Source organism: Leopardus geoffroyi, chromosome D4, assembly GCF_018350155.1.
Source record: "Leopardus geoffroyi isolate Oge1 chromosome D4, O.geoffroyi_Oge1_pat1.0, whole genome shotgun sequence".
In the NCBI taxonomy this organism is placed as follows: Eukaryota; Metazoa; Chordata; class Mammalia; order Carnivora; family Felidae; genus Leopardus; species Leopardus geoffroyi.
This window is the reverse complement of record NC_059342.1, coordinates 70,080,839-70,108,300: the sequence shown is the minus strand read 5'-3', so window position 1 is coordinate 70,108,300 and position 27,462 is coordinate 70,080,839. Positions and strand designations below refer to the sequence as shown.

The following is a 27,462-nucleotide window of genomic DNA, read 5'->3' as shown; positions in this document are numbered from 1 at the left end:
AACTATTTTATTTTCCTTCCCGTCCTCCATGGTCTTCTGTTAAGCTCTCAAATTCCACATATGAGTGAAAACATACGATATCTGTCTTTCTCTGACTGACTTATTTCACTTAGCATAATACCCTCCAGTTCCATCCATGTTGTTGCAAATGGCAAGATTTCGCTCTTTTTCATTGCCGAATAGTATTCCATCGTGTATGTAAACCACATCTTCTTTATCTATTCGTCAGTTGATGGACATTTGGGCTTTTCCCATAATTTGACTATTGCTAATAGCACTGCTATAAAATTGGGATACATGCGCCCCTATGTATCAGCACTCCTATATCCTTTGGATAAATTCCTAGCAGTGCTATTGCTGGGTCATAGGGTAGATCTATTTTTAATTTTTTGAGGAACCTCCACACTGTTTTCCTGAGCAGCTGCACCAGCTTGCATTCCCACCAACAGTGCAAGAGGGTTCCCGTTTCTCCACATCCTCACCAACATCTGTTGTTCCCTGAGTTATTAATTTTAGCCACCCTGACAGTTGCCTCCTTTTGAAGGGGTTAGGTTATGCAAGGGCACCAGTCGTCTCCACTGTCCACACATTTCAAAATTCTGGAGGATAAGCCCTGAATTCGGCCCGAAAGCTGGGCTCTAGTTTCAGCTCTGGCTCTAAGTATCTTAGTTTACCTATCTGGATAGTGGGGATCCTGCTGTTTTAACTTCCTTCTGATATGATCCCAAGAAATAATGGGCATAGTGAGTGCTTCATATAAAACAAAAAGTGCTGGAACAAGATGATGGGGGAGGGCAGGAATTCTGGCAAGGTGTGTCCAAGGTACACTCTCCGGGGAGCACTTCTAAAATTTGGATGTGCACTGAGCTCTCTGGGGATCTTGGTAAAACGCACATCCTGACTCATGATTCTGCGGTGAGGCTTGGGATTGGTGATGCTAGCGAGCTTTCTGGGATGCCCATGCTGCACGCCCGCGGACCGCACAGAAGCAAGGGTCTAGAAGGGCCAAATCTGTGTGTGTGGCGGGGGTTGGGGATTCGTGGAGGGAGGAAGGGGAGATGGGGAGACTGGCATAAAGGGCGGAGGAAGACAAGCTGCTAGGCGAGGGTCCGAGCCGGGAGGAGATGCCAGGAGGCAGGACCAAGGCTTCGCGCCCGCTGGAGGATGCGCAGAGCGAGGAGCGGGGCGCGAGGAGGCTGGCGGGGAGCGCGGCCGCGCTGCTGCGCGGGATGCGGGCGGGGGCGGGCGCGTGCTGGCGGCGGCAGCGGCTGCGCAGTCCCGGCCCGGCGCCCGCGGCGCCCCCGCTGCGGCCGGAGCGGCCTGGCTTCGGGATCCGTGCGCAGCGATGGCACAGCCGCCCCGGCAGCGCCCGGGGGCCTGGGTGCCGCTGGTCTTGCTGCTGCTGGCCGGGCCCGCCACCTGCGCCGCCAGCCCCGCGGACGACGGCGCGGGCCCTGGGGGCCGGGGACCCCGGGGCCGAGCGCGGGGGGACGCCGGTGCAGACGAGGCGGTGCCGCGCCACGACTCCTCCTACGGCACCTTCGCCGGGGAGTTCTACGACCTGCGCTACCTGTCCGAGGAGGGTGAGGGGCTGCGGCTGGGAGACGCGGGGTGGGGGTGGGGGACCGAGGGGGCGCCGGGAGCGGGACCGGAGTGGCGATTTGGTAAGGATGCGAATGGAGGCAGCTCTGGGACCGCGGGGACCGGGGTGGGGAGTGCACTACTCAGACCCCCGCCGGCCTGCAGGAGGCACACGAAGAGCCGTCAGCCCCTTCCACCCGCCTCCTGCTTTACAGGCCAGGAGAGGGAGGTGGTCAGCAGAGGTCTGCGAGGCGAGGCTGCGGACCCGTGGGGCTGAGCCTAGTCTCCCCAGTTCTCAGCGGGTGGCCTCCACTTTCTCTGTCCGAGGTTGGGGTAACGGGTGGTAGGGGAGGAGGCCGCCATCTGGCCTGGGGTGTGTGAGAGCAGGGAAGCTGGTGGGGAGCAGAAATCACAGTTTAAAGTGATGCCTTATTTTCTCCCTATTTGTATTGACCTAAATTTGCGGTGACTAGGGCCCCAACCTACCGGCGTTCTGTTCCTGCTCACTGCCCTGCCATCAGAGCTGGGGCATAGCTCCTTCCCCACTTCCGTCCCAGTTCTTTTCTGTTACCACACACGTTAGGGTCCCCTAGTGTGAGCCATCATTGTTGGGGGCTGCTGGGCCCAGAAACTAGGGGGTTTGTCAGCCAGAGACCTCCCTGTGGTGTTGCTTCAGTGAACACAAAAGCCAAGCTGATTCTGTGCAGAAGAAATAGAAACTGGCCTCTTAACTGCTGCAATTTAGAAAGTAGTGATTTTCCTTTTCTTCTGCTAAGAGGGATATGCAAGAATAAAATTGGGGTTGAAATGTCCCTGCAACTGATATGATGCTGGGTATGTTTGCTATGTAGGATTCGGTTCAGCTGCATACAACAAGCACTCACTAATAGCTTCAATAAGATAGAAGTTTCTCTGTCATGTGAAGAAATCTAGAAGTAGGCAGTCTGGGCTGGTATCGGAAGCTCTGTGCTCATCAGAGACACTGGATCCTGGTCTTCTGTTTCTTCACGATTCTTAGCATGTAACTTCATGGTCCCAGATGGCTGCTTGATCTCCAGCCATTACATTCACTTTCTAGGCAGTGGGAAGGAAGAAGTGGGAAGAAGGTCACTGATTACCTTCATTGGCCACAGTTTAGTCATGTGGTCACATGCAAATTCAAAGGAGGCTGGGAAAGGTGGCCTTTTAGCTGAGAAGATGCCCAGTTAAAAAAATGGAATTATTGTATCAAAATGGAAAGAATGCATTTGGGGAAATAGTTGGGTAGAGGTTCAGGTGCTAAAACAGAGACACCTACATATAGTGGCTTAAGTAAGATACTTTGTTTTTTTCCTCACATGAGTCTGACTGGTCTGGGCAGGTGGGACAGCTCTGTTCCATAAGGACATTCAGCAACCTACACCCCTTCCATCTTGTTCCACCTTTCAGCAAAGCTTTGTCCTCATCGATGTGGTAGAAGTTGGGTTTCTTGCATGTCCTCGTTCAAGCTTGAGGAAAGGAGAAAGAGAGGAGGTTCGGGACAAGCAGTTACCTTTCAGGCTGCTTGCACAGATGACTGCTGCTCACGTTCCTTCGGCAAGAACGTAATTACATGACCTAGCTGCAAGAGAGGCTGGGAAATGTAGTCTTCTACCTGGGCAGCCATATGGCCGAGGGGGGGTGGGCAGGGAAGGAGAGAGAGGGGTAGTGGGAGGATGGCAAGCGGAAGCAGCATCTATCACTCTGGAAAAGAATAAACATTTCAAAGCCCATCTGTTTCTGAAAGCATCTAATACATATTTATTCTGTTGGTAGTCAGCCCAGCACACTGCCAGGTGACTCACACATGGCACACGAGAGCTCATATTCTCACTGGGCACAAGTGGAGGAGAGCAGGGGCAGACACTGTATGTCAGTTTGTATATACAGAGGGAATGAAACTGTAGAGTCCAGACGGTTTATGAACATGGACATCAGGCAGCTAAGGCCACAAGGAAGATTTTCTAGAGTCGAGCTAGGAAGCACAAAAGACTTTGGTGAGACAGAAAAGGAAGGGCTTTTAGGTGAGGTGACCCCACAGGGGCAGCAGGGCATGCGATGTGTGTAGACATCCCTACTTTGTCTGCTTCCCTTTGTCACCCATTCTGCACATACAGCCTGAAGCTTGGTTCTAACCCCCAGAAATCCGTGATGGTTCCAACCTGCTCATTAGATGAAGCTTCAACTCCTTTATCTGGAGTTTTCTGTTTGGCCCAGTTTCATTTTACAGCCATTTCTTACTCCTCCCCTTTGCTCACCCTGGGCTTTCACTGTCTTCTTCTCTCTCCAGTAGTCTCGCGCATCTTCGGATGCAGTCCTACAGCCATCTGGCGGGTGCTAGTGGGGACATTTGTGGGCTGAGCCTCTCGGGGCAGCACCTCCACCAGAAATCTCTGGGCCTCGGTTTTAGCCCTATGGGTCCTGAATACAGGCTTTCTCAAGATCCCTCGAAATAACCAGTGACATTGCCTTTGGGGACTGCCTGAGAGGGAGAAGCAGAAGCAGGAAATGTCCCAGGTGGATGTCCTAACCCAGAAAGCGAAGGGAAAGAAGATGTCAGGAAGCAGTGTCCCATGCTGTCGTGGGGCCCCATAGCATGAAGGTGCAAAGTAGTTGATGGATTCAGGAAATGAGAGGTGAATTTTCCTGGGATGAATTCAGTGGAGAAGGAAGTGGGGAGGGTGGGGGGTTGCTGATTGATTTTGAAGGAAGTGACAAGTGAAGAGCTAGAAATAGTGCCTTTAAACTACTCTTCCTATCAGTACAAATCTAGTGATAGGGCTTCCTGTTTCCTCTCTGCAGGGTACTCTCTTCTCTGGTTCAAAGTAGCCAACTAACTGAGTTTTCAATGAAAACATGAGCTGGTAGTGTGAAATCAGAAAAAGGCAATTAGAATAATGGGGATGGAGGAGTCACTGAAACCTTGTCTAGAAACCATTTCTCCAGTGTCCAGATAGTCCAAGACCCCCAAAGCCAGAGGCTGAAAACTGGCTGATTTGGGATCTTTAATTGCCTCCTAACTGTTCATTTTTTTTAATTTAATTTGTTTTGGTTTTATTATGCTAGTTCTCAGAATTCGTAGGGATTCCCATGGTCTTAGCCTATACAACTAATCCTTACATTCCTAACTCCTCCACTGCCACCTCTTTCAGGGAGCCTTCCATGATTTTCTCCTTCTCCCACCCTCTGCCACCGAGTGAGGGTATTCTCTCGTATCATACAATCTAACCCTACCATTGACCCTTTTTATTCTCTGTGATCAGGAGTTTCGATAGGGCCTTGGTGCTTGAATTCTACCACTCATACCCTTTCCTCTTGAGGTTCTTAAGGCAGAATCTATATGTGCAGAACAACAGAATGTAAAACAGATCACCTCATGATTATGGACAAAAATCCTATTCTGAGGGTTCTCTGAAAAAACTTAGCTGGATGTTGTTAGCTTAGCGTTAAATCCCAAGTAAAGCCTCCTGCTCTCGTCTCGTTGCCAGAAAGATCTGCAGGTCCTAAAGTCTTACTGCCAGCCATATGAATAGTGGTAGCTGGTTTGCCCTGCCTTGGAAGGAAAAGAGGAAACATATGCATGGTTGCTTATCTTTAAGGCACAGTGATGTGACCACTTGTAAAATGTGGCCCAATCAATGAGCTTCTGACCATTGAATTCTGACCACAGTTTTTCCTACTTGGTAAGAACTAGTAAGACAGTAGAGAGGACAGAGCTCGGGGAAAAGGGCACAAATTCCCTCATCTGCCTATATTCTTCCTACCTGTACCATGTGGTAGGTACTTGTATGTGGATCCTTTGCTCATCACCCTACCAATCTGGAAGTTCTTTAAAGGTAAATAATCTACATCTGATCTAACTATATATCCTCCATTAATGTAGTCTGGTAATAACACGAATTGGAGCTAACTTTTAATAAGTGCTTACTGTGTGCCAGGTATTGCCTTAAGTCCCTTATCCATATTAACTTAAAAAAAATTTTTTTACCGTTTATTTATTTTTGAGAGAAAGAGACAGAGCGTGAGGGGGAGAGGGACAGAGAGAGGGAGACACAGAATCGGAAGCAGGCTCCAGGCTCTGAGCTGTCAGCACAGAGCCCAATGCAGGGCTTGAACTCATGAACCGTGAGATCATGACCTGAGCTGAAGTCGGACACTGAACCGACTGAGCCACCCAGGTGCCCCTCCATGTTAACTTTAAATCTTAACAGCAACCCTCTGAGTTAGATGCTACTATTAGCCCCACTTCAGAGTTAAGGAAAGTGACCCACAGAAAATTTAAATATGTTAGTTAACTCACACAGCTAGAAAGTAGCAGAGAACTTTGTAGGTTTCTTGATTGACTTTATGGATAAGGTGGTGCAGGGTGTCCACAGCCTGTTGGTGAAGCAGAGGGTCCCTGTTGACCTGCACTATGAAATAGAGTGGGACAGGCTGAATGAGGTATTTTTGTGGGCAAACCTGAGGAAAGGGGCTCGGGATCGATGGAATAGTTGGGAACTGAAGGTTCCTGCATGGTGGAGTGCCACAATGAAGGCTTTGCTAAATGGGTGTTCTCATGTGTGTGGAGCTTTACATATTTTACATTATATAAAGTCCCTTGACGTTTTTACTTCATTATGACTCTGATAAGCAGAAATGATGATTCAAGCAGTTCAGAAAGAGAAAGAGGCTGGTGCAGTAGTTCTCAGACTTGAACAGACAGCTTCTGGTTAAAACTTCAAGGAATCAAGTACTAAATTAATACCTGAGGCTGTGAGCCAAGCAGTCAATTAGAAGCAATAAATAGCAAACCAGAAGCCATTAACCACCCAGTGGAGTATGGCAAAACAGGCTCAAGGGATTGCAGAAAAGAAACAGACAGTGTCTGTGAATTAGACAAGAATGGAAACCACCAATATTCATCAATTGATACATATCTGGGTTATTTCCCATTTTTGGCTATTATGAATCATGCTGCCATGAACATCTGTGTACAGGTTTTTGTGTGAATGTATGTTTTCTCTCTCTTGATATGAGTATTTACATAGAAAATCAGAAAGAACAAACATCTATAAATCAAGAGAATGCAATGAGGTCACCATAAACAAGATCAGCCTATGTAAACCAAAGGCTCTCTTCTTTAGCAACAATAAGCTAGAAAGTGTCAAAGAAAACAAGATATTATTTAAAATAGCAACAAAAATCTGTATAATGTCAAATTTTGCCTAACAAAGAATGCCCTGGTCCTGTGTAGAGAAAACTTTTGACCTATTAAGATATATAAAGGATAGGAATAAATGGGAAGTATACCATGATCTTGTAAGGAGTAACTTGGTATTATAAAGATGTCAGTTCTCCCCCTATTCACCTATCCATTTAATGCAATTCCAGACAAGAGCCCAGCAGTATTTGGGGAGAGAAATTGACAAATTATGATCTATCCTTTACATGGAAGAATCAAGTTCTGTGAATTGCTGAGATACGTTACAAAGCCTAGTAATTCATATAGTGTGGTCCTGGCTCAGGAACAGTCAGATAATCTAAAAACAAAGCAGAAAGTCCAGAAATAGACCTATGTTCATATGAGAACCAGTAAATTATTAAAGGTGTCATCATAAGTTGCTGGGGAAAGATGAATTATTTAATAAATGGTGTTGAGAAAAATTGATTCAATGTAGGGAGAAAAATAAAACTGTTTTCTTACCTCACATCATATAAAAAAGTAAATTCCAAATGGGTCAGGTCTAAATGTGAAAGGCAGTACCACAAAGTCAATAAATAATCGTGTGGGGAAATAAATCTCTTCCTATCCTTAGAATGGATGCTAATGTCTTAGACAAGACTCTAAAAGCACAAATCAAAAGAAGAAAAATTATTTCCTCAACTACATCAAATGTAAAGATTTTGGCCCAAGGAAGACTGTCAGAGAAAAAAAGTAAGATTGGTGACAGACGAGAAGGAAAGAAATGCATGTGAAAACAGCAAACTGATAATCTGGAATACACACAAAGTCCACAAGAAAGACTGAAAACCAAGGTTTAAAAAAAAAAAGGCAAAGGTATTTTCACATATACACATCATAGAGGAGGAAACCCAAGTAGCTGATACAGATATGAGGAAACATTTAACCCCATTAGTACTTAGGAAAATACAGATTAAAATCCTGAGAATGTTGGATGGCATCAGGTACAGGCAAAGGTGTGAGGAAACAGGGACCTTGTGCATTATGGATGGGATTGTAAACTGGTGCTCCCAGTCCGAATACTCATCTCATTGAGCTTTGTGGAATTACAGGTGGGACCCAATCATTGCTTTCCATGGTTTATTAAAACAAAACAAAAACCTCTTGCGTATGTCTACAAGAAACACACGTAAGAAAGTTTGTCTCCTTCATTATTTGACAAAGCAAACACTGAAGGCAATTTCAGTCTCTAAACTTCGGAGGTTATTTCAGAAAATGCCATTATATGTACATCATGGAATGCTACTCAGGAGTGATAACAGGTCTCACATTGACATATAGGGATGGACTTCCAAAGGGAAATAATAAACAGAATGAGATTTAACACACAGTGTCATTTATGCGGGTGAAAAGCATACACAAGCTATCTATTTTTCCAGAGCACACATATGTAAAAATAAACATGTGGACAGTGGTTGGTAGGTTGGGTGGGCCCTTGATAGTCTGCTCTGCTTGGGGGCTTCCAGACCTTGTGCATGGCCATGGAATGGTCAGTGCAGTGCAGCTGTGGACAGCATGGCAGGACAGCGCTGTTGGCATAGTGAAAAATTGGCCCTGGAACCTCAACTTTAGATCCAGGTTCAGCTGAAGGCACTTTAGAGATTAATTTATAATGTAATCATGCAAGACTTTCAGGATGGTGTCGTTGGGAATATGAAAGAATTTTTGCAACAAGGCAGGACCTTACCCTGGGCAGGCATGCCCATCCCCTATGAAGAGATGAGAAGCTTACCCCCCAACTCCATGTTGGCGGGTACCCATTATTACTAATGTGTGCTTTCAATTTATCAAGTAAAATAATGCTTTTTTAAGATATGTATGTCAGAGTTCTCACTTTGTGAAAACCTCCAGCCTTTGCTGAAGGATATACCTGAAATACACTACACCAAGTGTCTAAGATGGGGAGGAAAATGGTGTTAGGAATGGATTAGGGAAAATATTAAGATGGGCTTTACATAGACTGATAAGAATGTTCCATAAACAAAGAAATACCATCAGTTTAATTTGGTGTACCTATGTGCTTAAAATTCTACAATCAAGGGGCGCCTGGGTGGCGCAGTCGGTTAAGCGTCCGGCTTCAGCCAGGTCACGATCTTGCAGTCTGTGAGTTGGAGCCCCGCGTCAGGCTCTGGGCTGATGGCTCAGAGCCTGGAGACTGTTTCTGATTCTGTGTCTCCCTCTCTCTCTGCCCCTCCCCCGTTCATGCTCTGTCTCTCTCTGTCCCAAAAATGAATAAACGTTGAAAAAAAAAATTAAAAAAAAAAAAAATTCTACAATCAAAATGATTTTCCAGTAAAATTGTACAGTGCATGGAAAATGTCCTATTGAACAACACTATTATCTAGCTAGTTATCAAGATGATAACAGCTAATAAGGTACAGTCTTTACAGATACATTGCGTTGGTATTCAAGGATTAATCCATTTAGTCTCTATCAGGATCCAATCAGAAAGAAAGGCAGAAACCATATTTAAGCCTTTTTTTTTTTTTTTAACAGGATGCCCAGCCTGGGAATTATCTAAGTAGGTATTGGGGGACTGGAGAAGCAAAAAGGAGCACAGAGACAGTAACTGCAGGAAGCAGCCACCAGCCCTGGGCCTGGGGTGGTGGGAGGGGTGGGGGCAAAGAGAAAGGCTTGAGACTGTAAGAACCTAGAAGCTCAGACAAGAGACCACCCCCAGAAATGCAGCCCAGCCTCTGAGAATGGGGCTCTCTGCACAGCTGCTGATGGTTCCTTTGAAGGCATGATGGGGCTGGTTGTGGGAATCTAGAAAGAAGCTGGAAAAGGTGAAACCATCTGTCACCACAATGACGAAGTAGAATCACTGAGGACTTGTGTAGTGGACAACAAGTCAACTGGAAGGAATGGTCTTCTTTCCTTCCTCCTACCTCCCAGCCTCCCTCCAGTGTTTCCTTTTGACAGAGTCTAGCCAGCTGGCAAAGGAGAAATGTGGTTTGCAGAGTACTCAGCCCATCATAGAGTTGGCTATAGAAGGCTGGGTTGTAGCTCAGAGACCAAAGCTTAAATACTGGCACACAGTCCAAACTTATTTTATGCCAAATAGATTATTTAAATTCAAGGAAAAAAATTGTAATATTGCTGTGCTTAATATTGCTCTGCCAACCCCAACTAATCTAGTGAAATTAATTTCTGGTGCAGATAACCCAGCGTGAGTACACAGTTTAAATGGGGTGCTCCATAACAAGACTGCTCTCACGTTAGATCAGCTGGCTACCCACAAACCCCCTCAGGTTCTGTAACTCACTGGAATGTTTCACAGAGTTCAGGAAAGTGCTATACTTACACTGAAGGGTACAGTTCAGGAACAGCTGGTGAAGACACACAGGGTGAAGTCTGGGAGTCTCCCAAATGCAGTTTCTGTGCCCTCTTATGAAATCAGGCCTTGTCACTCTCCTGAATATTAGTTTGTTCACCCACCAGGAAGTGGCACTGAGTTTCAGTGTCCAGGGTTTCTACTGGGGTCTTACTACATAGGCATGATTTATTTAGTCACTGGCTACATAATTGAACACAGTCTCCAACCTCCCACCCCTCCCTGGAGATGGGGCTGTCTTACAGCCCCAAACCTCGAATCACCTGATTGGTCCCTCTGGTAACCAACCCCAATCATGTGATCCCAAGGTGCTCATGAATAACAAAGACAGTCCTGCTAGGGAATCCCAAAGATTTAGAGCCCTCTCTTCCCAGGGACCAGGGACAAAAACCAAATTATTATACAGCATCTTACAAAACAAGAGAAAAATGTGCCCAAATGCATTTGACAAAAGAAGTTCTCATTTCAAGTTTTAGAAGCATATACGATAATAGGAAACTAGTGCTAGAAAAGCCCTGAGAAGCCATTTTGCCAACAGTAATAAAGTAGTTTGGTACATTTATAAGTGAGTTTTGTTTCAAAAGTTGCTCTTATTTAGAACTAAGAAACCCATTCTTCTAGAGATGATCTTACCCAATAGTATTGGTTCTGTGTATTTTACAAAACTTAATAATAATCCAATAGTAATAATAATTGGCATTTATTGAGCTGGAAATAATGCCAGTGCATTATTCTAGATGCTAGGAAGTAGGAAAAAAATATGGAGAAACTGAGAAGCAGCATTATAAGAGATTGTCTTTTTCAGTTACTTATAGAATTTTTATTTTTTATTAGTAACTTTTTTTGAGAGAGAAGGAGAGCGTGTGTGCAAGCAGGGAAGGGGCAGAAAGAGAGGGAGAAAGAGAATCCTAAGTAGCTTCCATGCCCAGCACAGAGTTCTGTCTCACAAACGTGAGATCATGACCTGAACCAAAATCAAGAGTCAGTTGCTTAACTGACTGAGCACCCAGGCGTCCCGGTTACCTATAGAATTTTTTTTTTTTTTAATTTTTTTTTTCAACATTTATTTATTTTTGGGACAGAGAGAGACAGAGCATGAACGGGGGAGGGGCAGAGAGAGAGGGAGACACAGAATCGGAAACAGGCTCCAGGCTCCGAGCCGTCAGCCCAGAGCCCGACGCGGGGCTCGAACTCACGGACCGCGAGATCGTGACCTGGCTGAAGTCGGGCGCTTAACCGACTGCGCCACCCAGGCGCCCCTAGAATTTTTAAAATGTAAGTAGTCATTGTATTGTATTCTGAGAAAAAAAATAACGTCAGCATTGTAGTGAGAAATAAGAAGAACATATATACAGATGCTTAACATAGTTTGTAGCATTAAGCGGTTGCTCAATAAAATGTTAAGAGAAAAAAAAAAAACACCTCATCTAAGGCAGGTGTCAGTCTATAGTATCAAAATAGATTTAGGACTGAGCATATAATAAGCATAAAAGTGGAAAAACTGATGCATTTGGCTCAAATGCTTAAAGATGGCAAAAAGCTAGGGCTGTATTTTAGCATGTGGTCAAGATCTAGGGTAGTAGAAATGAACTGTCCATGGTGTACAGATGTGTGCCAAGAAAGTGTGGCCTGATGGCTTGTTAATTTTATTTTTATTTATTTATTTTTTAATGTTTATTTTTGAGAGAGAGAGAGAGTGTGTGTGTGTGTGAGCAGGCAAGGGGCAGAGAGAGAGGGAGACATAGAATCTGAAGCAGGATCCGGGCTCTGAGCTGTCAGCACAGAGCCCGACAGGGGGCTTGAACTCGCAAACCATGAGATCATGACCTGTGCCAAAGTCGTATGCTTAACCAACTGAGCCACCCAGGCGTCCTGGTGGCTTTTTTAATAAGGCATAACCTGATGGAACAAAGTAAACAAAGCCTCAAGTTTATATTTATTTACATTTCTTAATGTCTGTGGGTGATTTTATTTATTTGACAATCATGTGGTCACCATCCAATGCCAAGCACTATGCTGGACAGAGAACACAAGATGAATCACACATGGTTCCTGTGTGCCTGGAGTTAACAGCCGAGGAGAAAAATCTTGCTGTCACAGACTGGAAGTGTAATGTAGGGCTGCCCTTCAGTGTGTGGTTGAATGCATTATGATGTTAAGTCATCTTGCAAGAAAGATACTCAGCTGTTAGAAACGGTGTTGTTTGAAGAATTTAGTGAGATATGAAAATGTCCTATACAGCTTAATGAGGAATGGAAGTTCAGAGAAAGGGGAAAATCCTACTATTGTGTATAGATATAAATGGAAAGGAAAACCTGTACCATCAAATATATATTTCATTGTTGATTTTTTTTTTCTCTTCGAGCACATGTGCTGCGTGAAAACTGATTTTCACACTCCCAGAGACTGTGGTGAGCCAGTGGTTATATGGAATTTTGCCACCCCCTGACTCAGGTTCCTTGCCTGTAAAATGAGGGAAAGGCCACATATTTTCAGTTAACATGCAAGACTGTCTCAAAGATGTGTACTGTGCACCCTACCATCATGAAGAGGGTGATTAGGCTTAAACAAAGCCCTTTTCTGAGACCCGAAGCCTTTCTAGACACGTGTGATAGAAAATAGTCAATATATTAAAAAGAAAAACGTCTCCTTGGAAAAGCTGTCACTGGATTTTCTAACCATTGTTTATTCTCACCGTCTAGGTTACCCTTTCCCTACTGCTCCTCCCGTGGATCCATTTGCCAAAATCAAAGTGGATGACTGTGGAAAAACTAAGGGATGCTTTAGGTTGGTAGATCTGCGAGTTGGATATCTTTAAGGCTAAGACACTGATTTACTTCTCAAGGTAGTATTTAAATTGCATACAGTTTATTCTAATCAGGGCCTGTACCCCCTCACAGCTTCAGCAGGGATGTGGCCTGTTTCTGGTGGGCACCCCAGATTTCAGTCTTAGACACCATAAACTCTAGAATGCTACTTGGCACTGGAACGCTCTGACCTGGTTTTTCACTTATGACCATACTGCCATTGGCCCAGGTATCGACTCCTAACCAGTTGGCTATATGAAAAAGAATCGTGGCACAGGCTATGTCTTATTAGGCTGTGAGCGGGACAGACAATGATAGACATCTAAGACCTCCAGTTCCTTTTCAAGTAAAGACTCATGACTTAGGAATATCTGGATGATACTAAATAGTCATTAAACACTGATTATTATAGCTGGTTATCTTAGGTTTAGTGAGTCCTTCTGTGATTATTAGTAGTGTTCTATCAAGACATGATGGGAGCTGGCAAACACCAATACAGACAGTGAACCTCCCATCCAGACAGCTCCACGTTGTTGGAAAAGCCTCCTCCTCTTTGAATTTGTTATTTCCTAGGATAAATTGTCCTTGAGTAAAGGTTGTGATGGCCACTGCACTGGAAGTTCTGAATTTTTTTTTTCTTTTCTTTTCTTCAGTGCTCAAGGAGAAAAAATTGAATAAAGGGGTTTTGAGTTTTCTTTGGATTACAAAGGTATTTCTAAGGAATTTTTAAGAATCCAAATAATACTATTATTGAGGAACATGGCCAGCAATATTAAGCCTAGTGATGGGTGACATTTTTGAGGAGGGAAGGAATTTCAGTACCTGCTGGCTTCAGGGTGACTTGTTTTCTGGCACATTCATTTCTCCTTTAGCTTTCCTTACCCCCGTTCAGCATTTTCAGCCCATTCCATGTTGTCTTGAAACTTACATCTCTTCCCACCTACTCAGGGTACCTGCCAGCCTTGTGGCGTGTTCCCTGCCTCCTCAGTCAGCACTTGACAGCCTTGTGCCCTGTTTCTTCACATGCCTCCCACCTGAGCTTCTGTGGTCTCACCTGTTGCTAGTTTTCTGCTATTGTGAAAATGGTGTAAAAATGATGTTCCTCAACTAGGGCTTTCAGATTCTTAAAGGGTCCACAAGTCTTCTGTAAGAAAGTTTACATTTGCGTTTCCATTTCAATAGTGCTCCTTAAAAAGATTAATGTCTGCATAATCTGACTATCTGGATAACCAGTTTATACTGCCCTATACTCTGGTGTCTAAATTTGTAATTGTGTTAGCATCAGGTAGCCTGACAGAGCGCAGATTTTATAAATATTGATGCATTCGTGCTCAGTGAATACCAGATGAGGTATCCATTTGGTGTATTGTACATATAAGGGTTTTGCAGCGGTTCAAATAGATAAAAGTGGAGGAATGTGGAATTGTGTTTAGTGGAATTGTGTTTAGTGGTAGTGGTAAGAGCGTGTTCAACCAAGAGACCCTGCACAGTATAGTCAAATATACCCCTATGCAGGTATGCAAAATCCACCTTCAGTAACACTGCATTATCTATCGCACGGATGCTGGGAATTTGAATGTTCCTGGTTCTGTAGTTTAACTTATATTTCGTTTGTAAATTTTTGTTAGTTTAGTTGTATGGGAATTTGTAAGTAAAGAAGAACTGGTATACATTTAATTAACAAAGACAGTTTATTAACTCAGATTTTTTTTTTCCTCTGGAAGGGATTCAGAAATAATTCAGTAATAACTAGTCTCTGAGAAGCTCTAATATAATGTCAAGAATACTGGCTGGGAGTGGAGGCCCTACTGACTCACTGTGGAAGCCCCTTCCCATCTCTGGTCCCTCAGGATGTATGTGGATAAAAAGGAGCAGTTAGATCCTCTCTGTGTTCTCTCCTGAGTGAAACTGGTTTTGAGATCCCTGGTAGCAAAGATCTAATTTATCTGATAATCTTGCTGAGGTGTGCCTGATGCATTGATGACTTCTTAATGTATTTATGAAGAAGTAGTGATATGTTTTGATATGTCCTATAGATATGGCAAACCGGGCTGTAATGCAGAGACTTGTGACTACTTCCTTAGCTACCGGATGATAGGGGCTGATGTGGAATTTGAACTGAGCGCTGACACAGATGGTTGGGTAGCAGTTGGATTCTCTTCAGACAAGAAAATGGTAAGACGCGAATCATGATAAAAGGTGATTTTTTTTTTTCCTTCAGTTTGCTGTGCTACTTTAGATTTTAGAGAATGGGCATGGTTTTGTTTCTCTAGGTTCCCATGCCACTGTTAAATGTGAGAAGTGAATTTCTAGCATTTGATTTCCTTTTTCAAAGCAAAGCAAATAAATCGATCAAAGCATAATATGACTATATTGGTTATGGCTCTCTGATTGAAAGTTAAAAAAAATTTCAAGCTGGCATAAACAAAAGAAAGGGTTGGTTATGAGAATACAGGGTATCTTGTGGTACCCGCATTTATTAGTTGTTATGGCAATAATATTGCAAGAAGCGTCTCCAAAACTACACCGTTTATAAGCATTATTTCTCGTTCACATGTGTGTGATTTGGCTAGGGCTCAGCTGGGCTTGGCTCCTGTCCGTGGGTTGGATTCAGGTTTTCTCTAATCATTCTGGAACCAGCAGCTACCAAGGCATGTTGTTTTCTTGGCAGAGGCAGAAAGGCATGATCCATCCAAACTTACTTCCAACCTCTGCTTACATCACATCTGCTAACATTTCAATGCCCAGAGTAAGTCACACTGTGAAGCCCAGAATGAAGGGACAGGAGAGTTCACTTCTCTTACCAAGAGGCCCCTTGAAAGTGTGGGTATGTAATACTAGTACTGGGGATTGAATAATTGAGTCTAACAATTCATTCCTCCATAGTACACATGGGCAAGAACACATCTGGACCTGAGAAAGACCAGAAGCCAGGACCAGGAACAGGCAGGGCATTAGGATCCCAGGCAGCTGTCTGTCTCTTACCTGTGCTTCTCTCTGTGCCTCTGCTGTGTTTTTCCCCTCCTTGCTCTGTAGCACTATCATTTGCCATTTCACTGTGCCAGGGTGCTTTCCAACAGCCAGACTTTCTTGGGCCTCTGTACCTCTGCACATGCTGCTGTTCTATCAATAGGAGCCACCTTATTCTCTTCACCTGACCTGTTGTGAGGCTCCTGCAATGAGAGAAGGCCAGCTCAGACAGGGTTAGAGCAGTGGGAGTGGTGAGAAGTGCTCAGATTTGGGGTGTGTGTGTGTATGTGTGTGTGTGTGTGTGTGTGTGTGTGTTTTAATGTTTATTTAAGAGAGGGAGAGAGGGAGAGAACGGGGGAGGGACAGAACGAGAGAAAGAGAGAATCCTAAGCAGGCTGCATGGTCAATGCAGAGCCCAACATGGGGCTCAGTCCCACAACCCTGGGATCACGACCTGAGCCAAAATTAAGAGTCGGATGCTCCCTGCTTCCGATTCTGTGTCTCTCTCTCTCTCTCTGCCCCTCCCCCATTCATGCTCTGTCTCTTTCTGTCTCAAAAATAAATAAAAAACATTAAAAAAAAAAAAGAGTCGGACGCTCAACCAACTGAGCCACCCAGGTGCCGCTAAAGATTTTATTTTTAAGTAATTTCTACATCCTATATGGGGCTCAAACTCACAACACTGAGATCAATAGTCTCATGCTCTACTGACTGAGCCACCCATTTTTTGGACCTGTTTTTTAAAACTTTAAATGTACAGACAATCTGTAAGGATAGTGCAACACATTTGCTTCACCCAGATTCACCAAATAACTTTTTTATTGTGGTGAAATGTACATAACATAAAGTCTGCCATTTTTAGCCATTGTAAAATGTACACTTCAGTGGCATCAATTATATTCACAGTATACAACCATTACCACTGTCTACTTCCAAAACTTTTTTCTTTTTTTTTTTTTTAACAAATGATGTCACTTTTCCACACGTGCTTTATCTCACTGCCCTGCTGTTGCTGCTGGTACTTGCTATTATTTCTATTATTTTCTGGAAACTTTGGAGATTAAATCTATTTATTAAATTCAGGAAGTTAAACACTAATATGATAGTATTATCAAATATACAGCCCATTTTCCAGTGTTGTCCATTGTCGCAATACTATCCTTTATAGAAAGTTTTATTTTATGACTTAGGATTCTGTCTACGAACACTATTAGTTGTCATGCATTTCTTTATTTTGCAATCAATTCGTAGCCTTTTTTTTCTTTTTTTGGTCTTTCATGACATCGGTCCTTGTGAAGCTTGTAAGTATTTTTGTAATAGTTTTTGTAATCATTTTTTGTAGAAGTCTCAGTTTGGGTTTGTTTGATTGTTTCCTCATGATTAGGTTACTTTTGTGTTGTCAGCAGGAATACTAAATAGCTGGAGATGTATTCTTTGAACATCACATAAGGAGGCATTTGATGTCAGTTATTGTAATGCTAACTTCACTCACTTGGTTAAAGCTTTTTTAATAAAAAAAATAGGTTTCTTTGGGCGGGATTTCAAATTACAGAGGTAATGAAATGGATATATCTGAGTGAGATTTCCTTCTAGCAGAAAAGTTTGTGAAAGACACACCTTTGACTTCTTCCCCCATTGTTTTTCATGTTAGGGTGGTGATGACGTCATGGCCTGTGTCCATGATGACAATGGCAGGGTCCGCATACAGCACTTCTATAATGTAGGCCAGTGGGCAAAAGAGATTCAGAGAAACCCTGCCAGAGATGAAGAAGGAGTCTTTGAAAACAATCGGGTCACCTGCAGATTTAAACGCCCTGTGAACGTTCCCAGAGATGAAACAATTGTCGATCTGCATTTGAGTTGGTATTATCTGTTTGCTTGGGGTCCAGCCATTCAGGGTAAGCTCACACTTCGGCATCCTGTTTAAACACCAGACACTGCTTTGCTTGTGTTCATTATTTTTTGGGCAAGAGAGTGATAAGCCCTTTGGATGATACAACAGAAAAAGGAGATATGATCCTGCCTTCAGGAAGTTGTAATGGACTTAAATACACAGACATACAAATGGACAACTAATACACATACGTAGCTAGCACAGTACAAGGTAATTTATGATGAGCTGTGTGCTTAATGGAACAGATCATATATCTGCTATATGTGGGGGTATGTGCTGTATTAAATTCTCACAACATTCTCATTTACTCCTCACCACATCCTTGAAAGGTATAGATATTATCATCCTCATTTTGGAGAGATTAAGGAACTTGCTCAAGGCTATACAACTAATTAATGGAGGAACTAAAATTCAGTCCTAGGTCTGTCTGACTCCAAAGTCAGTGAGTACTCTTAGCTCCTATGTTCTGAATGTAAAAAATACTGAACAGGAAAGGACATCTTGAGACTTCTCTAGAGATTGACACCAAGCGTCTCATTAGTGTTCACTTTATGACTGTTCTGGTGGTCACAAACCCACCAAATTATCCTATAATTTAGCCCATTGCTCCTCAGATTTTAATATGTACAGGAATTGCCTGGCTCTATCATTAAAATGCAGTTTCAGTAGGTCTGGGGTGGGACCCAAGATTCTGTGTTTCTAACAAACTTCTCAGTGGATGCTGGTCCATTGATGACCTCACTCTGGGCGGCAAGGCTCTTCAACAGATCCCCCACAAAGACCCAAGGATATCATGAGACCTTTTGGAGGCTGCCAAAATCACGTTGCATGGTGTCTTCAGCCTTCCTCCTGGCTGATCAAGCCTAACGGCCTAAAAACGAAAGTGAGTTAGTTGTTCATGGTGCTTGTAGGAGAACTCATTCTGGCTCCTAGCAATTAATTGCATCTTTCTGTACTGTGTGCTCGGCAACTCTCTGTTGCCTAATCTTCTTCTTCGAGTTGTTTCCATTGATTAGTCTGGAGAGTTTATACCTTTTTTTTTGCCTGTTTCTAATTGGGAAATCATTTGGATGCCTGCAGATTTGTGACACCTTCCCCGTTTGCTTATTTCCCACGATACCAACAATGGGTCTGCAGTTATATCCTTGAGAACTTTCAGTACTCACGGAAATAAATTATATCTTAGCCTGGAGAAATGAACTCATTTAAAATGATAGCATTTGAAAATTAAAACTTTAGATTTGAGTGTGGGTTCTCCCTCTTGGTAGCTGTACCCAGCCTTTATCTAAATTCTGAACTCCCAATTTCTTTGTATCTAAAATGGGGATGATGATAATACCAACCTCATAGGATCATTGTAAGCATTAAGTAAAAACAAGTATTTGAAACTCCTTTACAAGTTGGAAAGTGCTGTACTTTGGAAAGTCATCATCTGGCGTAAATGGAATAATAGCCTAACATTCTAAGCCCTCCTCAAGTCTGATCCCACGTTGCCTGATTAGCCCTCTCGGGACAATTGTTCTTGTCTCTGTCCTCAAACAGAACAGACATATTCCTACCCCATATATGGGCTTGTGCTTTTCCTGTTTCTGGAGCACCTTCTGTGGATTAAATTACTCTCTATTGATCATATCTTATATACTCTCTTAAAGTCTCTCAGAGGGGATACACTTTAAGCTAAGGCTTGAAGGGGATATAGGATTAGGTTTCCCTCAAGGGAAGCCTGATGTGGAGGTGCATGGTTAAACCTTGGAGCCCATCATATGTGACCAATGAGGGAGGTAGGTTAGGTGGGAGAGGTGATGGGATCTGCTGAAAGAAAAATTTCCCAGGGTGCCTGGGTGGCTCTGTCAGTTAAGTGTCCAATTCCAGCTCAGGTCGTGATCTTATGGTGAGTGGGTTCGGGCCCCACATCGGGCTTTGTGATGACAGCGAGGAGCCAGCTTTGGGTTCTCTGTCTACCTCTCTCCCTGTCCCCTCCCCCACCAACACTCTCTCAAAAATAAACATTAAAATTTTTTTTTTATTAAGAAAAAATGAAAAATCTCCATGCCAATCTGAGGAGTTTGAATTTGTGTTGACAGGAGCCAGCACGGACCCTGGAGCAGGCAATTAATGTGTCAAATTTGTTGGGCTTCCCTGCCAGATGGGACTTTAAAAAACACTCACTCTGGGGCGCCTGGGTGGCTCAGTCGGTTAAGCCTCCGACTTCAGCTCAGGTCATGATCTCACAGTCCGTGAGTTTGAGCCCCGCGTCGGGCTTTGAGTTCCGAGTCGGGCTCTGTGCTGACCGCTCAGAGCCTGGAGCCTGTTTCGGATTCTGTGTCTCCCTCTGTCTCTGACCCTCCCCCATTCATGCTCTGTCTCTCTCTGTCTCAAAAATAAGTAAACGTTAAAAAAAATTAAAAAAAAAAAAACACTCACTCTGAGCCCTATTTCTTTTTTTTTTTTTATTTTTTTTTAATGTTTTTATTTATTTTTGAGACAGAGAGAGACAGAGCATGAATGGGGGAGGGGCAGAGAGAGAGGGAGGCAAAGAATCGGAAGCAGGCTCCAGGATCTGAGCCATCAGCCCACAGCCCGACGCGGGGCTCGAACTCATGGACCGTGAGATCGTGACCTGAGCTGAGATCGTGACCTGAGCTGAAGTCGGACACTTAACCGACTGAGCCACCCAGGCGCCCCTCTGAGCCCTATTTCTAAGGAGACCTTTGTATTGAATTCACATGCCTGTAGTCTCCTTAACCCGAGGTCCATGTGGCTTATTCAGGAGGTCAGGCACTTTGAATCAATTTCAGCTTATTAAGCATCCCATACACACAGCCTTCCTCTCTTTACATGTCTCACCAGATTAAAAAAAAAAAAAAAAAGTCTCCAGTCCAAACACTTGTTTGGTATCTGAATCCTTCTACTTTCTCTACTATTCCACCTCACTCTGCCTGTCAGACATACAGATGCACACATAGCACACCGCACACTCTCTGGTCTGGCCCTGGCAGGCCACCACTTCCTGTACCACAGACAATGAAAGAGACTTCCATCTGTAAGCAAGTATGACATGATCAGGAGTTGTTGATGATCCATTATATAAAAGATCTGTTTGAGGGAAAAAATAGTAGCTCTTGCTGCTTAAAATCAAAATACAGTTTTCCATTTGGTATTAGTAAGATAAAACTCATCAGACACCTTGTAAGTAGGCATTCATACAGTGCTAAGAAGCAACAAAGTGGGGTGCAATAGATCAATGGTATTGTTCTGGTAGGGCGGTGTGGATTCATGAAAGCCAGCCTTTTGGGGTAAATTTAGCTACTTTTTATGTTCTTTCCATTTCTGTGTATGTACAAACATTATGGAGAATTCTGATGATAATTCTAATACCTGATTCCAGATCTTTATAATCCTCGCTTATGTATTCAATGCGAAAGACTTGTCTAGTTTTTCTGTTGTTTGCATACATCATTTTAAATCTGTGCGCTTTTTTTGACTACCCCCTTCCTTTTGCTTTCTTTCCTAAAGGCTCTATCACCCGACATGATATAGACTCACCACCGACTTCAGAGCGTGTTGTCAGTATTTACAAGTATGAAGACATTTTTATGCCATCGGCTGCCTATCAAACCTTCTCTTCTCCATTTTGTTTGCTTCTCATTGTTGCCCTGACCTTCTACCTGTTGATGGGAACTCCTTAACCACAGCTGCAAAGCCAACATATTAAATGGATTAGAAAGTCTTTAGTATAATATATTTCTAAAGAGTATGCAGTATAATTTTAGTTTTTATTATTTAAAAAAAAAGACTTCTATGATTTCAGCTTTTTGGAGGAAAGAGCAAGCTTCTTTTCTAATCAAAGAAGATTGTTTAATATTGATCCCATACTTTTGGAAAGTAGTTACTTAAAATTTTTCTAAGCACTTTCAAATGTGTTTTCTTATTTCAGCTTTCATACCATCTCTGAGTTGGCTTGATGAAACTTATTAGTGCCAGCGTATTGAATGAGATTTGAAGTCGAAGAAAGCTGCCTTTTTGGTGACACCCATGCCATGTGGCCTTGGCTACTTGGTCAGATAACACATAACAAGGTAGAGAAAGAGCTAGGCACAGGGTCTCTAAACAACCTTTACTCTTCCGACTACAGCTCAATAGAGTTACCTGAAGCATTACTAAAGAGAACTTCACTGGATGGTCCTGGTTCACGACCAGCCTTTTGGGCAGAAGTTTCAAATTTCCATAAATGTGTTTGGATATTTATACAGCTGATGGGGAGAAAGGGAAAGGTTACAATGATAAGAAAATGGTTCGTATTTACTTGCAATTTCTTCTCAATCAGGGAGTAGTTACAAGAAAATATTTTTATTGCTGTTTGGAAAGGTTAGAAAAGGAACTGTGAGTGTACCTGAAGATGTACAACTATATTAATGATAAAAAAAAAATATGGGCATTCTTAGTGATTAGAATTTGGACTCTTCTATCACTGTATTTTATAAATTAAGGTATTCATCCGTGGTTACAGCTAATTGTATTGTCAAGAGTTGACATCCACTGGGTGTATGATTAAATATGTATTATAATAGGCAAAGCATCTTAATAAAAATGTAAGGCATTTTGAAAATAAATCAACATTTTTGAAGATTGTGGAGATTTGGAGTAGAAACTTTTTAAGATGACATTTTTCTTTAATTAGAAAATGGGAAATGACCCCTAAAGTGAATTCATCTGGAGTTATCCATTCAAAGTATTCAGACTTGTAAATTGGACCAGCAGTCAGCATAATTTATAATAATTCGTAGACTTAATGCATTCTGTTTTTTCAAAGGAACCCAAATGTTCCTTTGTTCCAAACGTCTCTGCTAACAGCCCATTCAGAGGAAAAGAGTCTATGGATATAGTTAATTGCTGATGGATTTGCATTGTAGAATTTTGGAGTCCTCTGGTTTGCGTCCCCGCCCCTTGTTGCTTTAGAGCTGGCTCCAACTTTGTGGATTTTGTGATTAAACAAGACTGGAGACTGTGATTTCTAATGCCATCCTTGGAATTCACATCAGGGTGAAAGTCCACCTGGGGAGAGAGCTTTCGAATTCTGGAACTGTACAAAAAAAAAGGAAAACATCGAGATTCTGTGACATGGTTTACCAGGTGCATCCGAGGAATGTAAGAGAAATAATCCTCTTGCAGATGTAGAGAGATTAAATGACATTTAGTGAGCGAAAGAGTTGGGTGTAGGCTTCAAACTCAGGTCATCTCGTTCAAGTCTGTGGCTCCACCTCACTGTGATTGCCTCGGACACAACTAAGCCCTCTGCTTGCTTCCAGCTGAGGATGGCCTGTGCACACCTTTTAAGTTGTATCTGTTGTTTAGTAGTAAGGATACGGAGTAGGCAGGCACCCACCTTGTATATAAGAAGGCAAATATTTTTATACTTCATGCTCATGTATATAGTATTTCGGCTATAAATAGATTGAGACTAAAGAGAGACAGGCTAGCCTCTGTAGCAGGCAGGGAATGAATAAATTAACGGATTTTCCTTCTGCTTACATTTCAAGTCAAGCTAATTTTTCCACAAATTATTTTACTTTGACGACCAGTTTTGCATATTTGTGCTTAGAACGTTTTCTGACTTCTTACTGCCACCAGGGTACAATGCAAACCATTTTTTTTTTTTTTTTTTTTGCAAACCATTTTGATTACCTCCAAAATCATCTTTTGCTCTCACTCACCTCTCATGGTGTTGCCCATGCCCAGACATCTTACACTTCTGTGCTTGCTGAACTCCTACTTATGTTTCAGGTCACGGCTTCAATTGTTCTTCCTCCACTCCCCTGGACTAGATAGGTTTTGGTCCCCGCTGTGTGCTCCCACAGCACACTGGGCTTCCCCATCGTATTACTCATTGCACTTCAAACTCTTGCTCACCCTCCCTTGCTAGCTCCCTGGTGCAGGGACCATTTCTTGTTCCTCATCATTGTAACAGGCACTGCTACACAGTAGGCACTCAGCAAACATTGTTCCACAGAATAAGTAAATGACTGTACTTCTGTGCCAAGTTTGGTTGGTTCAGAGGCTTATATTTCGTATACAGTGCCAAACTGGCCAGCCAACATTTTTGTATGCTCCCACTTGTGATCAAACCGTAAACCATTTCTTTAGTGAACACTGAACTTCTGAAACACAAATAGGAAGATGGTTCCTAGCCATGCTATTTTATCCTACAGCGAAACTTCGTGGATATTTTTAACAATAATGGTTGTTCACAAATAAGAATTCACAGACCAGGGATGCGGAACGGCATTGCACTGTCATTTCACAGAATCATTATAGGCACACTGAAATTAAAATTCTGTAGACTTCAATTTCATTTATTCTTACCTATTACAAAAATAAATTTCTATTTTATCTCTATATTCCCATTTTCCAGCATACTACTTGTCACAGGGGAGATGCCTAACCAGTTTTTTAAATAAAATTCCTGAAGAGAATAATAACAGCTAAATGTATTTAGTGCTGTTCTAAGCACTTAATGTGGATTAACCCACATTATCCTACACATTTATTAAATGGAACCCACTCTCCACACTCAAATTAGGTAGGTGCTTTTTCCTCTCTTTACTGATTCACAATAAACAGGAGGACTTTTATAGTTCTATTTGGGGAAAGGGGTACGGTTTATTTCAACTTCCTTCTTAAAAACATTTAGTCTTTGTTTTATCAGTCATTTTAGTGCTTTTAATAGTTGTTTTTTTTTAATGTACAGATTGGACAATACTGGAAGAATGTATTTGTCTTAGTTAATTTTTAGAAGTGATTTACCTAAAACCTCAGGTCTTCTTGTTTGGAACCCAGTGCCATTTTATTGTGCCACTGTAGTCTCAAAGCTGAATTTATAACCATGATTTCAAAAACAAAATGCAGGAGCCATATTTAATGATCTTAAGCTGGCTTTTGTTGTTAAGGAAATCGGAAAGTTGGGACCACTCAGGATAGATTTTTCATCCCAGATAGTTTTTCCTACAACTTCTGTAATTAAGTTTACCACCTATATTCTGGATTTTGTGTTTCCAAGATGTTACCCCTGAGGTTGTGTGTCCTTCTTGGCTCTAGCCTGGGGTCTGCATACTTTTTCTGTAAAGGGCCAGATGGTAAAGATTTTAGGCTTTGCAGTCTCCGTTTCCACTCCTCAGCTCTGTTGCAGTAAATTCAGAACCGAGTGAGCAGCAGTTTTAAATACTCTGAGCTATGGAAATCATGAATGACTTTTACTGTCGAATTGCTCTTCATGGTGGGGATTACAGTGTTTAAGAATAATTTATTTCCCTGTAGATTTCTTTTCAAGGGTTCTCTAAATCTGTTACACCCAGGAGAGAGTTTTACACACATGACTATAGCCTCTCCTTTGTGTATCCTAATGGAAAAATGTTCGGGAGCCCCTGCACTAGGCCAGATGCTGAGATGTGTATACTTTGTTGTATATAATTGTATATAAGTGTATATCCTTGTTCTCTAAACAGAATTGGTTATGTTTAGTGAACAGCTGGATTAATCTCAGTGTGTTTGTATATATATTTGTACATACATGATAAGATATACATAAATCTCTATATTTACATGCCATACCCATGTGAAGGTCTTTGTCAGGATTGTTCCTGTTTCTGATCTCTTGAACACTGTAAAACCCAAGAGATAAAAAAACATTGTGCAGATTGCAGGCAAAACTACCCTTTAGTTTATAGGAATTTAGTTTGTAGAAAGGATTCCTTTTTTTAAGCCTTGCCTCCACCACTCAACATTCTATGAATTGTTAAAAATATATAACGTATCATTGTTGAGTTTGACTTTTCTATACGTTTAGTTAAGAAACTAAAGCTAATGTTAACAGAGTAAATGGCATGTTGATACAGCCTGTACCTGATTTGTATTTAGATTCCCTATTCAGGTATTTAGTTTCAAGTTGGACTTCTTTGTTTTTATACTTAACAAACGACTTGAGTAGAAGTTCCTTGTCACAAAGTAGAGGCTATGCTAATGTGATTTTAAGTATGTCTGGAGACTGAAAATTGAAGTGATTCCTCAGGCTCTTTGAGATTTTTCACGTAAAATACACTGATGCTGGATTGTTTTCAGTTCTCCCTACCCCTCCCCCCCGCCTCCCCCAGGATATTTGCTATTAGGCAAATAGCTGTTAAGGTCTGTTCTTCTGGAGGGTAAGCGATTCCCGAGGGTCATGGGGTGTGGCGGGTGTTGTGGCATTCACCCAGGTCACTGGAGTAGTTACCATTTCATCACATACGATGTCCTGCCATCTGGAAGAGTGAGTGCAGCTTCCCCACTTGCCTTATTCCCACAGACATGCTGACATGCTGGAATAGTCTGGCTCCAGGAGTATTCATATACTTTTTTGAGACTGTCTACAAATACTATTTTGTAAAAAACTATGCCTTTAAATAGACACCGATGAGTTATATTTGTTTTATAATAATTGTGTACCTAATGTTCAATTGTTATTGATTTTGAGATTTATGTATATTTATAAGCCTGTCCTATGTGAATTTTTACTCCAAGACGTGAAACCTTACTAATAAAGACATGGATTTCTATTTATGTAAAGTAATTGTAGCAATATTCCTAGACGCTACCTAAATGATTATTCTGTCCATTTTCCATCTCAAATACTTTCACCTTTGAGAATTATGTCACAGTTAGGATACATTAGCCAGATTTAAACTTTAAACTATAAATTCTCAACATGGTTTGAAATTCTTCCTGTTGATGTAATTAAAGTTAGTTTGTAATTCCGTATTGCTTTGCTGTGGTCTGTTTTGGTTTTCTGTGGTTTGTTTTACATGCTTTCCATTAGTAAAGTCTTCCTGAATTCGTAGACCTTGGAGAAGATTGGCAGCCGGTCTTGTCTGACAAAGAGTAAAGTCATGTGGCAGTAGTCAGGTAAAAGTCCTTCTAGAGAAACAGTGTGCAGAACAAAATTGTGTTCATAGATTCAGCTTAATACCTTTATCAAATAGTAAATGGAGGCCTATGACCCCATTTCAGGTATACAGTATTAATCCGTTGTAGCACAAAACTAGCTCTCAGAATTTCAGTTACAGGTCTTACTGGGAGCTAAATCGTATTATATGTTAGAAATAGTTAGAGTTTAGTAGTAGAGTCTCCTGAATCATTATGGAGGTATGGGAATTGCAGAAAGTAGTAGCTGAGTGGTCAGTGCTATTGGGGCTCGATTGAGAAGCTCAAGGAATGTCACTTTAAGAAAGAATTAGGCATTACCACATTCTGCACTATAGGCTGTTCTTCAGCCCCCAAGAAAACAAATACAGTACAGTATTTCGTTATTTCTTGGTATTGTAAGTGTTCCCTGTGGTATTTATTTTGCAGGATACTCAGTGGATAGTTCATCTGTCAGACCTGCTCCTGGCTGATGTTTGACTTGGGATTTCCTTAGGGCTCATTGCCAGGGGCGAGGGCCAGGGGATAAGCTGCAAGAACAGACAGCAGAAGTGGAGTGGATGTCAAAGTCACCTGAATCTGGGAGGTCAAGAAGCTTTGACCACTTGTTCATTCGTTTCTTCAACACTTATTGGGGATTCTTATGTGCCAGTTCCTGTGCTAGACATGAAACGAGGGGACT

General features: G+C 42.3%; 1 protein-coding gene across 1 annotated transcript; it reads left to right on the top strand.

Annotated features, from left to right (window-relative positions):
• Positions 1 to 1,149: 1,149 nt before the first annotated feature.
• On the top strand, positions 1,150 to 26,618 carry FRRS1L (ferric chelate reductase 1 like). Its single transcript, XM_045467732.1, is given in 6 exon segments — positions 1,150 to 1,287; positions 1,289 to 1,583; positions 12,860 to 12,944; positions 15,001 to 15,139; positions 17,586 to 17,832; positions 21,345 to 26,618. Coding segments are annotated over 6 exon segments (1,062 nt in total). The 5' UTR covers positions 1,150 to 1,164; the 3' UTR covers positions 21,518 to 26,618.
• Positions 26,619 to 27,462: the final 844 nt, after the last annotated feature.